The sequence below is a fragment of the Colossoma macropomum genome, unplaced genomic scaffold, assembly GCF_904425465.1.
Source record: "Colossoma macropomum unplaced genomic scaffold, Colossoma_macropomum, whole genome shotgun sequence".
Classification (NCBI taxonomy): domain Eukaryota; kingdom Metazoa; phylum Chordata; class Actinopteri; order Characiformes; family Serrasalmidae; genus Colossoma; species Colossoma macropomum.
The window spans coordinates 11,944,528-11,961,237 of NW_023494790.1; the positions used below are offsets into that span (position 1 = coordinate 11,944,528).

Here is a 16,710-nt window from a genome sequence, read left to right on the forward strand (position 1 = left end):
AAACAGTTGCAATTCATTTTTTCCATTTGTAGCTCATTCAAAAAGCTGAAGAGTTTGGGCTGAAGAACTCCTTATGACTTCAGCGTAAATGGGTGGACCTGAAGTGCCATAGACTAAATACGAAGATATATGCTGCATTCCAAAGCCTAGGCTGGTGCAGGTCCTCGGCAGGACTGTCCTATGAGGACACCTCCTAAGTAGCCTATCGGTCACACAAATGGAACAGTCCTAACGAGGCTGCGTGCTGATGTCACCAGTGTGCCGCGAAAACTCGTAAGGGAACTGGTGAGAGAAAATGGAGCCCGCTGCATTGTGTTTGTTGCTTTTTCATTTTTTCAGAGAAATAAAGGAGATGTTCTTATGTAGTACATACATACAAATACTCCTAAATAAACTTGCTTCCTAAATAAATGCTTTAATTAATCAGTGATTTTACACTTTATAAGGTAAAGGCAGATTCAAGTACGTGAACAATTTACATTTTCAAACAAGCTCTGCTCCAACGGCTTCGTTTTCTGCTATTTTTTGGCACTGTTTTTTTTCCCACTTTGTGTTGTTTGTGCGCAGGGAACTGTGGGTAACCGAAGGCCTGGAAGGATACACCTGATGCGTGACTGATATCACTTTGAACATAGGCTGCATTTCTAGGCTGTATACGAAGGATCTTTCACTTTGGAATGGCCTGCTATGACGTAGCGGTCGAGAAATGCTGCCTAGGCTTTGGAACGAAGCTACATCTTAAGTATTTAAGAGGAATTTCACAGATTTTTCAAAATTACTGCACAATTCGGTGATTGAAAAGTAAGCAAAGTCATTCAGAGTGGTTTGATGTAAAATGGTGCATTGTGGAGAAACTTTTTTTTACAGTGGTGGTGAGAGGAACCAAGGACTGTAATATCTACATCATACAATACAATATCTACAAACATTCATTCATCCAAAATGACCTGTGAACCTCCACATGTCTTCTGGGTTTTTATATGTTATGTTGATGATTATAAAATAGTGATAAATTTGGAAAAGTTTTCTTTGGGGAATATTTTGCCTTCCAGCACCCTGCATTTAATATTGCGCCATGAATGGATTCAAACAATGATTTTGGGCCCAAACGTTTTCCTCAAAACTGCCATGAGACAATGTCTCATGCATCAAGCAACATATTTGTAACCATTTTATGTAATACATTTCTGTGATGTAGCTTTTAGAGACAACTTCAGAAGTCTGGTTCCCATCACCACCACTGTGAACACTTCTATAATTCTTTTTCTTTGTTTTAGCTTTATTTTTATTATTATTACGAGCAATATTTCCTCAGCAATATACCTCTCCATTTGAAACTGTACATGTATTGATCTAGTTACAGATTTTCATTATTCTCAAACATGAATTTACATCTCTATAATGGAGACAATCGTAGTTCAGAGGACAGAATGACTTATGACCATCTGAATACCTGATGGTACGTGCCTCTAATCTCCACAGGGAGTTGTGAGCATAACGTTAATGTGTGCAAGGAAGATGTGTGTTCATTAATCTGTAACAGTTACTGTGTGAACCACTAGCAATTTTTATGGCTGGCTTTTGTCTGCAGAGAGCTGAAAACTGAACTTGACAAATTGAACGTAACAATGTTGTAAAAGAATAACTGAGATTTAACCTGTACCTAGGTGAAGTGCTGCGAATTGAGTCTTAAGGTGATCATTTACTCTATAATGAAATATACTTCATATTGTTGCTGTCAGACCAAAACCTCCTTAAGATTACAGGAGAACCGAAAAACCTTCTTAATTTTGAGTCATTCTGGAACACTTCTGTTGGATCGTTTATCATTAAACTGTGACACAGCGTAAACAGCAGATATGTAAAAAAAATCTGTTGCTTCTAGAAGCTTTTATTTCACAATAATAACACCGGGGCAGATCTAGCAGGACAGACATTTATGATTGCCATGTTTAGATTGACTGAGATCTTCAGGGTGACCCATTCTACTGCCAATGTTTGATTTATACACCTGTTATTAATGGGTGTGGCTGGAACACCTTAATCAATCACTCAGAGGGGTGTCCACATTCTTTTGGCCATACAAAGTATTTGATTTAAGGTCGCTCAAAACTGCTTTATACCAAAGTGTGTGCTAAACTTCAGACGAGTCACTACAAAGCATGCTTTCATTTATTCCCAATAATAGATATAATAGAGATCATACTAACTGGCTAACTCTTGCTCAATGTGGCCACTGCCCCACACAACAATATAGTCACTCCTCTACACTGACAAAAAGACTTTGTTTAATTTTTTAGGACGATGGTTCAGGGTCACCAGTCACCAGCAGGACTCCTCAGATTAGCATTTTTTTGCTGCTTTCTGTGAAAATAATTGTCTAAATGGCCAGGTCCCACCGGCAGGCCCAAAGTTTTATTACAATACAACTGAAGAACAACTCAACCTGTCTGCATTGAAATCCCTGTAGTCACTGAATAATAAGGCTTTGTATGTAATAAGCCTGGCATTTTTTTTTTTTTTTAATTTTTACCCGATTTTTCTCCCCAATTTAGTCGTCTCCAATTCCACCCGCTGGTTAGGACTCCCCCAATCACACGATGCTATCAACGCTAGGTGGGCGAAGGCTAACACAGGCTTCCTCCGAGACCTGTGAAGCCAACCACCGCTTCTTTTCGAACTGCCGCTCACGCGACGTCACTGGACAGCCGAACGCGCTCGGAGGAAAGCGCCAACCGCCAGATCTGTTACGTCAGCTAACAGACGCCCGCGCTGACTAGCATCGCGCTGAGTGATGGGGGGAGAAGGAGGGGCCATCGTACCCACCCAGAGAGAGCGAGGCCAATTGTGCTCTCTTGGACTCCCGGCTACGGATGGCTGTAGCACCATCAGGGATCGAACTCGCGATCTCCTGAAGCCTGGCATTTTAAGCGGTTAAACATTACCGTATTTCAAATTTTCAGTTCAGAAATTCTGCAATTTAGATAAATTAAAATGAAGATGAAAATAAATGAAGAATAATAAAAAGTAATGACAATAATAAATCAATAAATACCAAATAGCTGTTTTAAGAGGCAGCAATATGATATTTCATCGTTATCATGATCAATTTTGTTGTCACGATAAACAATTTGTTTTTACGAGTATATCGCAAAGATCATCAGTCCTTATAAGACACTAAACAATGCCATATGTCATTAAAATAAGAGCATAATTAGTCCTGTTTAAGTAGATTTATGAAATGTTGAATTAAAATGATTTTGCCCAGAGATTTTGATGGCAGTTTTCAAATGTTCTATGCCCTGTGTAGCACGAACATTATCATGATGGCATGTTTGCCATATTGCCCAGCCCTGGTTGTCGTTATACTATCATGACTACTACTACTACTTTTTCTACTACTACTACTACTAATGATAATAATAAAAAAATTGAATGTTCAACAGTTGCCCTCATTTGTTTGTGTGTGTGTTGCACCTGAAGAACAGGCGTGAGCCTCCTCCTGCTGCGACGGTGTTGATATCCAGCTGAGGAGCCTGCAGTGTGACTCCAGCTGTAGTAGCTTCAAATACATGTTCATACTGACCAGCATAGCGGCTAACGTCTGTAGATGTACCTGCACACAAAACAACAGATAAATCCGGCTCACTCTATTGTTTTTCTCTTATGCTCATCCAAATAAACCTGTTCAAGCTCTGGCCACAAATGTGTTCCTTTGTAGCGACTGTTGTAAAGGTGGACAACCATTACGGAACACTGGTAAAAATCCCATTCAATGTAATGAGACACTCTAGCACACTCAACTCACAATGGCTATGCACAATGGCTATCCAGTGACAGCAATGGAGACAGACAAACAGAAGATGTAATTACAAAACAAAAAACATAAAATCTATCCTAACTTTGCAATCTTTCATACAAAATAAATACATTTCATACACACACATACAAAAACACCATTTGAAATGAGTAACACTCTAAATTTTGGTATTTTGACAGGAACGGAGCTGTGCACTAACAAGACTGTTCAACTCTGCAGCAGTAGTTAAGAAATAACACAACTGTGGGCAGACCATGGCAAACTCAGTTCTATGCTATGGTTTGCACGCCTAGGAGTAATTTTCAGGAGGGGTGGAGGTGGGGTTATCAATAATTATAACTCCCTCTTCTGCTGTAATGACAGAAAACATATCATTTTCTAAATATGTACAGCAGGTGAACATGGTGTTGGAAGTCAGTTGCAGTCCGAAGTTCATCCAGCAAGGAGTCAAAATAAAATCAGCACCAGAAGAAGGTCGTCACGAATGCATGTGTTTGCAGTAATGCTTTTTTATAATGACAGGTGAAGTTGTTTTCAAAAGACATCGGGTTACTCAGTATGATATGCCATTAGTGGTTTCATTAATTGATTTTCATTAAAATAGTTAATGTTCAAAAAAGCATATAGACTAAAAATTGAACAGTAGGTCAAAACTGCAGCAGACTGTATGGACTGGTGGAAAATAAGGGCTCATTTTAACTCATTTGGAACTGTTCTTTCAAAACAATCTGAGGCATTCAGCAAATGATATCCGAGACCTATACGCTTTTGTACCGGTATTGACGACGTATCACCTGGTCCTACTTCCTTACCTGGATTTCAGCCCACCCTTGTGTCTTATTCTGCTCCCATCTCTTCATCTTTCTCACCATTCCTCACACCCATTTCCTTCCATCCCATTGTCTTGTGCCCCATGACCCACCGCAAATTCAAACATACAAAACAAACACTGCGAGAAACCTCAACCCATAACCAAAGGGAGGGGTTTCTAAGTGGGCAGGGAGCGTCCATTACTTTTTCCACATTTGAAACTGGTCCCTGATAACTCTCTCACCTCCCATGTCAAATCCAATAACAGGCTTGTTTTCAGTGGAGTTGTAGGAAGTGACGGCGTATCCCACCACTCCTCCAGCGGGACCAGACAGAATCGCCCGTGAGCCACTGAATTGCTCCATAGGGGTCAGACCCCCATCAGACTGCATAAACAACACATCCACATCCTCACACACACACACACACACACACACACACACACACACACACACACACACACACAGAAATAAGAAACTGTTAACCCCTTAAACTCCAGACTAGTAGTAGCAGCAGTAATAATAATACAGATATACATACATGGTAGAATTGTATGGCACTATACATTGTGAAGGCATAGCGTTTCTGCTGAACGTGAGCTCAGCTCCTCCGAGTGAAGTGTTGAAAAATGTATGGGCAGTTAATCTGCATTGTCAATGGATTCGTTTGATAATAATTCCTTTTATTTATTATTTAATTCTGAATCGCTGTATCTACCACTATGTCACGAATGAATCCACAAAGGCAGATTTAACTATTGGTCTTTATGACAATAATAGCTAAATCAGTTCATGCTGCATCAGGTTTTCTTTGTGCTTTATTTCTGCTTTTAACAACGCAAAGCCTAAGCTGATTTTATATAGCTTATGTCTAGGAACCAGTCACAATAAGCAAATTAACCTATTAACTGTTAAGAATAAGAAAGAAACTGTGGGCCAGATTGTAAATCAGTGAGGGGCTGCATGAAGCTGTTTCACAGGCCAGATGGTGATTACATTCAATGTAAATGTGTCTTAACGCACTGAATTGTTATATATATGTTTTGTTGTACATGAATGGGTATGCCATGCCACTCTTGGTGGAACGTTCTGTTGACCACTGCTGCACATTATCAGTGGAAGAATTTTCCGTACATTGAAAGGCATGGTACATTTAGTTTGTGGTCATCCATCTACCATCATAAGGTAAATGCAGCATATAACTGACTTTGTGCATTCAGTGCATTTTTAATCCACGACCCAGAAGGATAAGCAGCTTAGAAAGTGTGTGTGTGTGCATTTTTAAAACTTAAAACTAAAAATAATTAATAAAAATAATTGAAAAACATTTAAATCTTATCAAAAGAACTGAATGGAACTGAATCACGGTTATATTTCAGACTGCGCAAAGAACTGAATTGTTTCCTAAAGATCTGCAATCAAATCAAACTGTTGCAAGTCACAGAACTGAAGATGCACTCACTTTCAGCGCCCCCTTGAAGCCTGTGGTAAATCCTTTGAGGTATTGGTGTATTTTGGGTGTGAGGTAAGCATCTGCACACACTGTGTACCCACGAGGCACCGCCCTGATCATGGGCATCACTTCACTGGACAGAGACACCTGGGTGAATCCGAGTTTCCGTGCCAATGATCCCACGGCTTTCTCATGGGCCGGGCCATCTGAAAAAACCAAAGAAACACACATACACATAAATGAAAGAAATTTTACGGAAACGCATGATTGTAGCTAGGCTTTGATGACAACAGCAATAATTATCCAAATCAACAAAGTATTTCAACACTGTTAATGTTTGAGATATTTCTGATCAAATGATTATTCCTGAATCTACTATCAGCAGCAATGGCTTAAACTTTGTTTAAACAGTTGTTACTTCAGAACACTAGACAGCACTGTCTGCCTTTTACTCTCTAGACGAGAAGGGAGAAAAAGTCTAGCCATTCACTCACAATAGAAATTACAGAGAGAAAAATAGGCCTGAAAGGTTTGTAAGTGCTGACACCACATCAAGGGGATAAAAAGCATGGCCTTTTTGGCATTATTACCAAAGTAGCACTGCCACTATTATTCGCATAAACATTTACAGGTGCAATTTTGTTTTTCTCAAAATAAATCTAATCCGTGTTTACGGGTTTTGCAAGCAATATGGAAAACAATTTAAAAAGCTAATCCTTGAAATTCTGACGGTCTGTGAACACTAGTGGGGTTAAAGTGAGGTCTTACAGGACCGCATCAATGCAGAGTTTAGCCATAATTAGCTCATGAATGTCACAGATTCCCCCTTTGACCCTCTGAGTGTGTTTGTTTCTTCCCCTCTATGGTAACCATGTGCCATTTTGTTTTCTTGTGCCATGTGCTTTTTTTCTGTCTCCTCCCTGGTCCTGCCCCCTTGTTATCTGCTCCACCTGTCTGCTCTGCCCCTCATTAGTCCCAGGTGTTTCTCATTTCCCCCCTCAGTGTATTTATACTCATGTGTGTGTGTTCAGTCTGTCTTGCATTGTGGTTGTACTGTAGCTTGTTTTTGTTGATCTTGTTTGGGTTTTTGTGTCATCATGGACTCGTCTGTTCTACCACCCTCTGCTACTCAGATTCTGGACTCTGTTAAATCAGATTTGAATAAATGCAATTCGCACTTGCATCCTGCCTCCGTGCCTCCACCGTTAGAATGAAGAGGGTAACGAGCTGAAGCAGGTGTGTTAAACCGAGAAAACCACTGGCCTCTACAGTGTGGGCCACTATTTTAAAATCCTGAAATTAGCTTGCTAGCTGTTGGACAGAACGTACTAACATGTATGAGTGCAGCAGCAGCACGGCCAGGCTGGTGATTCCTCTGGACAAAACTGCCTTCAAATCTCTCTCCACATGCTGCAAATTCAGCTCCTGCCAAACTTCCAAACTGTCCCCTGTACTGCCTGAGTGAAACAGAGAGAGAAAGAGAGAGAGAGAGAGAGACATTCAAGCTGCTACAGATAGTTTAGCTGTTTAACTAACAAACAGTTACTTAGCTAATGTCATCTAGCTAATTAAACTAACAGCTTTTTCCTAGCCAGCCCACTAGTTAAATGTTCAACGATGACTAAATTAGCACGTTTGATAATACCAAGAATCAACAGCCTTTACTGTGCTACACTTCTGCTCCTTGCTGCAGCAACCACTCTCGCTGTTTGTTTTTGTTCAAGAACTCTTGGTCTTGCAGCTCTTTAGCATCACACTTTCCATTTTTTTCAAAGGTGCACTTTTTCCATCTTATCAAATCTAGCCTGATGACTCACACTGTGTGACTGTTTCCGCTATATTTATTTTGCAGCGGCCTGCCATCGCTGCTGAAAAAATCCTAGAGCAAACACCGTATGATGTGTTGTTATTTTGTCTTGTGGGCTAGCAGCATGTTTGAGTACTTTGTGCATGGCAGCCTACTTTCAGATGCTCATCTTAGGTGAAGTGGTTCAATTAAAAATTTTAAAGCTTAAAAAAATATAAAGGATTGGTATCAGAACAGAGTAAGTCTCACTGTCTTTCTCCCACTCTGTTTCTCTCTTCATGTTTGCAGACTGACAACAAGGCCAAAAGACAGAATAATGGCCAAAAGTAAGAGTGACATCTTGCTCGGCGATGATATAGCCATCCAAGTTCAGGAGATCATAGCTGACCTTGCTCTCTCTTACACTTGGCAGTTAGTTTTTTCCTCCAAGTGTTCTGTTAGCTTGGTAACATCGCTTTGTGAGTGGGTATTGGCCACAACTTAAGTGGGGATTGAGGGATATGGATGGGTTAAAATAAAATATGAGTAATATCCAGCTGTAGCCTCACAGGCGTAGGACTCAAGTTACATATGTGTCCCTTTTTGACTTACAACTCGATTCGACTAGTTCTTAACCTACTCGCAACTCGACTCCGACTAGCCCTTAATTGACTCGCAATTTCACTCAGACTAGCCGTTTACTGACTCACAACTTGGCTCAGACTAGCCCTTAACTGTCTCGCAACTTGGCTCAGACTAGCCCTTAATTGACCCACAACTCAACTCATACTAGCCCTTAACTGTCTCGCATTTTGACTCAGACTAGCCCTCATTTGATTCATAACTCGAGTTAGACTAGCAATTTGACCCAGACTAGCCCTTAATTGATTCGTAACTCAACATGTAAAGCAAGGTTTTCCATCTGACCTGGATGTGCCTTTGCCTGTCAACACTGCAATCAGGCATATTAACCTTTGATTAGAAAAACCTTCAATCTGATGAACCAAACAAAAATGCTACATGAAGTAAATGCTGTGTGTAACATAAATGGTAAAACATGAATTTTATACGATCCCTATAAAAATATCTCATAGTTAGGATAGACTGTTAGGTTAGATTATAGTTTGGATAGAATGCTGTCTAATCTTGCAAATAATAGGTTTGCTTGTAATAGATTAAGGATAACTGTAAAACTGAAGCAAGTTAATTTCTTTGTCATTCATGTAAAGGTTTACTAAATATAAAAAAGTGAAAGTAAAAGGAACAAAGCATGACTGACTCTTTTCTGGTCCCTCTCAGGTGTTCAAACATATAGCCAGCGCTATCCCGACAAAAGACTATAACTGAGGCGATAATGCAAAGAAATACCCCGAACAGTGTGCACTGAAGTGCATTCTGTGTAAATAATAAAGCAGATTTAGCTCAATTGATAGTAACAATAAGACTTAACTAAGTTTATTATCAAAGAGTGTGACATAAGGAGACCTGACTCGGATAGAAAGTGACTTGTGGAGATCTCTGGCAGAAGTAAAGCAAATATTTAACTACGGCGTGTTAACCACTGAACAGCCGGGGTCAAGTGGTATGCTGTAAAAACCCATTTGGCCAAGTGGACTCCAACGACTTCACACTGCTGAGTGGATTGTTGACATCAGGCCATATTGCACTTATACACACACATTAAACAGCTTCACTGCTTCTCAGTGAATGTAAGTGGTCTGTTTTTGAAGCAGGCTAACCTTCAACATCAGTAACCTATAGAAGCTGCAAATCACTAACCTGTGAAAGCTTACTTTACATTTTCCAATGTACACTCAAGTTACACTGTACATGAAGTACAAGAAGTTGGAAGGTTTAGTTCAATTAAAACAAACCCTCGTGCAGTGTTTCTGTTAGTGCGGTTAGTTTCATCAAGCAAGGATGTTGCCTTTCAAACCCTAGTTTAGAGATCTATGTTCCTGGAGGACTGTCACAGGACCCAAGACAACAACCCCTACTCACACACACAATTTTAAAAACTGTATTCACTTACTGTCCACTCTATTACTGTGACACACCTATGTTGTTGGTCCACCTTGTAGATGCAAAGTTAGAGACCGTAGGCAGCAGAATGTTGAAAACATGATAAAATACACAAATATCGCTGCACACATCAATTACATTAAATTACATTAAAGCATGCCACCAATGGACTCTGGAGCGATGAATCATGCTTCCCTGTCTGCCAGTCTGATGGATAAATCTGGGTTTGCCGAATGGCAGGAGAACGCTACCTACCAGAATGTATGGTGCCAACAGTGGGGATGCTTTTCAGGGTTTGGGTTCTGTCCATTAGTTCCAGTCAAGGGTAATGTTAATGCTACAGCATACAAACTACAACACTAGTGGTCTGGGATACATATTTGAAGTGTTGTTGAACATTTGTAGTGTGAACACTAAAGCGATCCCCAACAGCATCGAAAGACCACCTAATCAACAGGGTCATCATGGCAGAGATGAAAGCGGCTGTGTATCTTCTTTCTTTGCCTCCTATCTCATTGTTAATGAGTTACATAAGCAGTCCGTGCAACCAAAAGCCTGAACAAAGAATAACACAGTGAGAGAATGATGTAATAAATGTGGCTGTAACATAAGTTGTCACTGGAGACAAATTCGAGACCCTTGAAAATGGCCATACATCTTATGGCCTATAGTGTCTATAGTGTTTCTACTGCATAACATGATTGTAGTTCTTTACCTGTTACTATACGCTTGGGCTCCTTTCTGGGCAGTTGGCAACCATCTTGTCTCAGGGCAACTCTCTCATCCACTTCAATAACCTCTTCATAAAGTACCTCAGGCATACGTACCTTCTGTGAAGCAAATACAAAAGGCACTGCTCTCTCAGCTGTTGTAACAGGCATACCGACTCATAATACTATTACTTCCGCTTTTTATGTTTGAACACAGCAGCTGCCCTTTACGCTGTTTGAACATTTAAAGATGAATAAAGGCACAGAAACTAGGAAAACTTGTATCTCTAAGACAGTAACTTAATTGCAGAGCATTTATCACAGAATGTCTCTTAAAGCAACACTCTATATGATTTGGAGACCTCTCTGGCAGAAATGTGTAATTGCACGCAACATGCAGATGAACGTTCAAGTATTCAAAGAGAACTAGGTCAAAATTTGGCGAAGGATGTGTTTTCTGAGAATGGAAGCTAATTTTTTACTACTGTCTTCGGAAGCAACATCAGCACAAGAACCACGTTATAATATGTGTTTCCATGGCAGAGCAGCTGCACACAAGCCTAAGATCACTATGTGCAATGCCAAGCGTCGGCAGGAGTGGTGTAAAGCATGACACCACTGGGCCAAGCGGTGCAAATGTGTTTTCTGGAATGATGAATCACACTTTACTATTTGGCAGTCTGATTTACAAATCTGAGTTTGGTTTTGCAAGAAGAACACTACATACTGGTATGAATAGTGCCAAAAGTAAAGTTTGGTGGAGGTGGGATAATGACCTGGGGCTGTTTGTCATTTGGAGACCTATCTGGCAGAAATGTGTAACACCATACCGCACACCATATTGTTTGTTATTTTTTCTTCCAACTCCGTGATACTACTTCTTTCCACTTTAATAAGAAAATCTTACATAGCGCTGCTTTTAATTAGACAAAAATGACGAATGTTCATTAAAGTTTAATATTTCAAGCTTATCAACGAAAACTTTGTCACAATACAACTTGTTTTATTGCACTAATGTAGGGGCTGACTCACCAGATCAAACAGGTTGGGTCTGGCCTGAGTGCCGATGTGCAGTAAGTCTTTAAACCCACGAGTCACTAGCAGAGCCGTCCGCTCACCCTGACGCTCCAGCAGCGCATTAGTGGCCACTGTGGTGCCCATTCTGATCCAGCCAATCAGAGACGAGTCTAGAGGCTGGTCCCTCGGGAAACTGCGCCCTGCTTCCTGTTGGTGAAGTCATCAGAAAAAAAAGCACAAGACAAGCTTTTCTATATGCACAATTATAGATTATCAGATTTGGCTGACCTTCCTGCTCTTCTCACAGCAATTACTCCTCATCTGACTGTTATCATCTTCCTATGTATTTTTACACCAATCCTTACACTCCTCTCCATCCTTTTCTTTCTTCAGTAATTATTTTCCACATTTGTGGCCATCTGAACTGGTCAGACTCATCAGCACTAGATGATTTTTTCTCTCTTATTTTTTCTCTCTATTTTCGAACTGTCACTGTAGATGCAAACTGTGGGAATTTTAGTATTTCTATGGCAACACGGCCAGACTCCCCTGTCGCTGCCCTAAATGAGGAAATCTGAAATGGCCTAATCACTTTCACAACTGTGTACAGGGATCAACATCATGGAAAACAAAAATCAGACACATTGTGCAGTCAACTGCCTTTTAGCACCTTTTAAATTCACATTTTAAGGGAACTTCACAGCAAAGAATATCAGATTGGCATCAGTAGATACATAAAAAATATCTGATACTCGCATCAGCCCACAATTCGAAATTGGCATATTTACATAGGGTTGGATATTGTTAAAATATTTCAATATTGATGCCAGTACTGGTACCTAGACTTTAATAACAATGTCTGAATTATACCATTTTTACTTCCTTCTATTTTATAACATAGCGGGTATGGCTTACACCAGCAATGAGCATGAGCCCCTTGAAAGTGGGTGCAGACTAATCAAGATATGTACATAAAATTCAACAAATAAGTAGCATTCAATCAAGCTGCGAATGTTTTATTGGTGACACACAACACATTTATACCTAAATAAAATATTTACAAAGTGGACTTATAAGTTAGTTTGGTTAAATGGTATTGGTACATGGTATCGGCCGATACTTAACAATCAGGTATTGGTATCAGAAGGGAAAAAGTGGTATTGATATATTGCTACTGCTAACTATAAACAATGTTTGTTTTTCGATTCTGTGTAGTCAATAACTGACATGGTTGTTGTTATAACCAGTTTAGACAGTTACAGTTATCTGTCCAAGTAAAAAGACCAGCTACCAAACTGGTATGTGAATGTTGAATTCATATGTAAATCATTTTCTATCTTTGCTTTCACTTGCAGTTGAAGTTGATGATACAGAGAAAGAGCCAGACTGACAGCAAAGCTGCTTAGCAAATTATTTACTCTTCCTGATGGGGTCCACGTGCTATTAGATCAATAATGAGTATTGAAGGATGGAAACTAAGAATCGCATGGACGATTTCTATTTTTAGATTGATCAACGCATTGGGCCTCATTCTCCAACTGTTCTTAAGAACAAATTTCTTTTCAAAACCCACTTATGTGGTTTTATGACGATTCTGACATTCACCAACGTTTTCTTACATGGGATTTGTTCTTAGGCAAAAACGGAATCTACTCAGGAGCACAAAGGTGAGAGCAATTCTGCAGTTTAAGAACATGTCATGAATCTGACACAGACTTTTTCTTTGGACCTTTCTCAAGAACAAATTTAAGAAAAAACTTAGGTAGATATTGAGGCCCACTGACTTTGCATTTACCGGGAAAGCTATTAGTGTGTATGCTAGCACCAACATACTGTTATGCTTTATATTTACTTTATTTTAAAATTATTTTACAAATAAAAAGTAACTTTTTGGTCTGGTCATGTCGAATAAAGTATCTATCTCAGATGATTTTATGTTATGAAACAAACTGAAAGACAATGACAAATCACTTTTCTACACAGCATTTTGTTTTCTGGACATAAACACTGTTCACTGCTTCTTTGGTAAATCTTTGGAATTGATGAAACTGACACATTAACATGTTGTCAGATGTTCTACTGTTTGTTGTAACTGCAGCTAGCTGGGTAAATAACATTAATAACAATGTCAGCTAGCTGAAAAAAAAGTCTCCATCAACAGAAAATTATTTTTTCTTTTGCATGCTCCCATGCAGCCCCAGAATTCCTGCCCTTTCCCAGCTGAAACAGTCTAGAAGCACCACTGCCATTTGTGTTTTTACGCCTGTGTCTCTCTCACCTGTTCCAGTATGCGGCGGATGCCCTCAGTGGGGGCGTCTTTGTAGTTCTGGGGGTCATGGGAGAGCAGTTTGAGGACCCGCTCTCTACCGTCCGGCAGACGAGCAAAAACATCAGTGAAAGTTCCTCCACGGTCAATGGCAAAATCAAACTTCCCTCTGGTCTCCGCCATACTGCTGAACAGAACGGAGAGAAAAGAGAGAAAAGAAGTGAAGAGATAAAGGGGAAGTCCACCAATTTTTTAAAACATCTGAAGAACTCAGGCCTTGAGACGTAAACAGAGTAATTCAAAGTGGTTGGATGAAACTTACAGACTGACATTTCTTTACAATTGTGGTGACAGGAACCAGGCGTCACCATGTTTATAACACAAATAGCGCTCTTTTAATCACTGTCCAAAACCATCAGTAAATTTACACGTGTCTTCTGCGTTTTTATATGTAACGCTCATGATGGTAAAATCGTAATAAATCTGAAAATATACGTTTTCTTTGGGACTATTTTGCCCTACAACGCCCTGCATGTATTCCTCTGCCATGAATGGATTTAAGTACATTTTAAGCCATAACTTTAGTACAAAACTATCGTAAGACAATGCCTCACATATCAGGCAGCATAAATCTAACCATTTCATTTAATAACTTTCCATGAGGGATCTCAGAAGGATTAAACTCTTCAGATGCTTGGATCCTATCACCACCACTGTGAACAATTCTGACTTGGTGAGTTCTCTAGCATTTCAAATCAAACCACTCTGAATAACTTTCTTTGCATCTCAACACTTTAATTATGTAGAATTTTTGAAAAACTGGTGGATTTCCCCTTTAATATTCACCCTGCATCCAAAAGTGGCCTGAATAAAAAAAACTTGCTACCATTCTTTATTTTGGCTTCATATCCATCTTATGAGCCAAATTTCCACATTTTTAGTGTAGCCATGCTACCTATCTTGCCTAACTTCATTTTTTCTGAGGACTGGTCAGTGTAAACCCCAAATTAGGGCAGTAAAACTTCAAGTCAGACTTGTTCCCAGTGGTGCTACTTCTAAGTATGAAGAGAGAAAAGTCCAGGTGGCGGACAGACAATCCTTTAAGCCTCGAATGGACATCAACTAAACACACTTCTGCTGCCAAAAGAATATTTAACACTTCAGCGTCGAGTGAACGGCTTTCTGAACACCAAGCTCCGTTGGTTGCTAACGTTTTAGCATTGATGTAACGTTACCGTTATGCCTTTGAAAGAAGGTCTGGATTTCTGAAAGTTATGATGTTATGTTTTCATGTTAAAAACATGAAACAAAACACTGCGGGTCATGGTCACAGACCAGCACAGCGACCCTCAGCACGCTGTAAGGTAAGCAGCGGGGCTGAAGTTAGCTTCTTTTCCGAATTTTCCGTTCCACCTTAAATGGTGCAGCCGTTACATTCTGGCGCCTGCAGAGTGTATAATGTAACCGCTGCACTTTTAAGGTGGAACGGAAAAGCTGGCGAATAAGAAGCTGAATTCAAGCAATGTTCATACTGAACTCGATTCAAACTGAGTGGAACACGACTGACCAGTGTAAATAACGTTATCCTAAGTCTGCACTGTGAATACAGAGGAGTCGTTCAATGCACAAAAAACAACAGATAATAGTTTGTTATTACACCGTACTCACTGGTTTATAAAGCTCTTCTGCAGGTGGCGCGGAGAGACAGAGATTTCTCGACTGCTTGCCAGCGCGACTCTTCTCCACTTTGCAATACGACTCTTTCAGGTCTGCGTAGGCGGGGCTTAGTGATCAGACCCCGCCCATGTTGTTTGGGGGCGGTGTTAACGACTATAACAACAAAGCGGGAAAAATAATCCAACAATAACTTTTTACTCATCTTTTACATAATAAAATATATTTTATAACTTCTTTTTTCATATATTTCACAAAGCAGTGAGCTGGATAACTTAAAGGGGAATTCCACCTTTTTTTTTAATCACTGAGATGTAAACAAAGTCCTTCGGAGCAGTTTGAAGTGGTTCGTCACAGAGAAACTTGCTGACTCACATTTGTTTACAGTGGTGGTGATAGGAACCAGGGGTCGCCATGACTACAACACAAATATAGCCATTTTATTTACCATCCAAATCCACCAGTGAACCTACTGATGTCTTCTGAATTTTTATATGTGATATTGATGATAAAAGAGCGGAAAATCTAAAAAAAAAAAGTTTTTATCTTTGCCTTATAACACTCTACATGTGTCTATCCTCCATTAAAAGCTTTCAAAAAAGTACACTGTAGCCCAAAACTTTATCTCAACACTATCATCTGTGAAGGAGCTTTTAGAGGTGTTAAACTCTTCAGACGTCTGGTTCCCATCACCGCCACTGTGAGCAATTCTGAGGTCAGCATTTCACATCCTAAATCACTCTGAATGACTTTGTTTACATTGCACCATTTAATTCTGTAATTTTTTTTTTTTTTAACTCGGTGGAGTTCCCCTTAAGTGCCATAGGAATGTCTCTTACTCATCTGACTTTGGCATGAAGTTGTGGGGGCTTTTGCACATGCGAGTATCATTGCTAGGTTGAGTGTTCCCATCCCCCAAAATACCCATCCAGGAGCGCCTCTGTGGTCAGAAACTGACCAGTGATTAAGTGCTAACAGACAACAGTCTTCAAAACTCCTGGATTTTACAGCCACTTGAAAGTATAACAGTAGGAGGCCAATCAGTTACATCAACAGGTCAGTTAACTAACAGTAAATTCAAATACAATCACAATTGTGCACAGTGGTGGTGACAATGACTGTTTACACATATTTACAGCGACTGAAGTATGCA

General features: G+C 39.9%; 1 protein-coding gene across 2 annotated transcripts in view; it reads right to left on the reverse strand.

Annotated features, from left to right (window-relative positions):
* Nucleotides 1-15,660, reverse strand: part of oplah (5-oxoprolinase, ATP-hydrolysing) — a 39,585-nt gene extending 23,925 nt beyond the window's left edge. Inside the window, exons 1-8 of one of the 2 annotated variants that reach the window (XM_036572125.1) lie at nt 15,552-15,660; nt 13,896-14,067; nt 11,633-11,824; nt 10,606-10,720; nt 7,408-7,539; nt 6,092-6,288; nt 4,875-5,040; nt 3,478-3,616 (exon numbers count right to left, since the gene is read on the reverse strand). In XM_036572125.1, coding sequence (XP_036428018.1) covers nt 3,478-3,616; nt 4,875-5,040; nt 6,092-6,288; nt 7,408-7,539; nt 10,606-10,720; nt 11,633-11,824; nt 13,896-14,066 — 1,112 coding nt within the window. In that variant the 5' untranslated portion in view covers nt 14,067; nt 15,552-15,660. Of the gene's footprint in view, nt 1-3,477; nt 3,617-4,874; nt 5,041-6,091; nt 6,289-7,407; nt 7,540-10,605; nt 10,721-11,632; nt 11,825-13,895; nt 14,068-15,551 lie in introns of those variants that run through there. The other variant, XM_036572124.1, reaches the window with a different exon arrangement.
* Nucleotides 15,661-16,710: the final 1,050 nt, after the last annotated feature.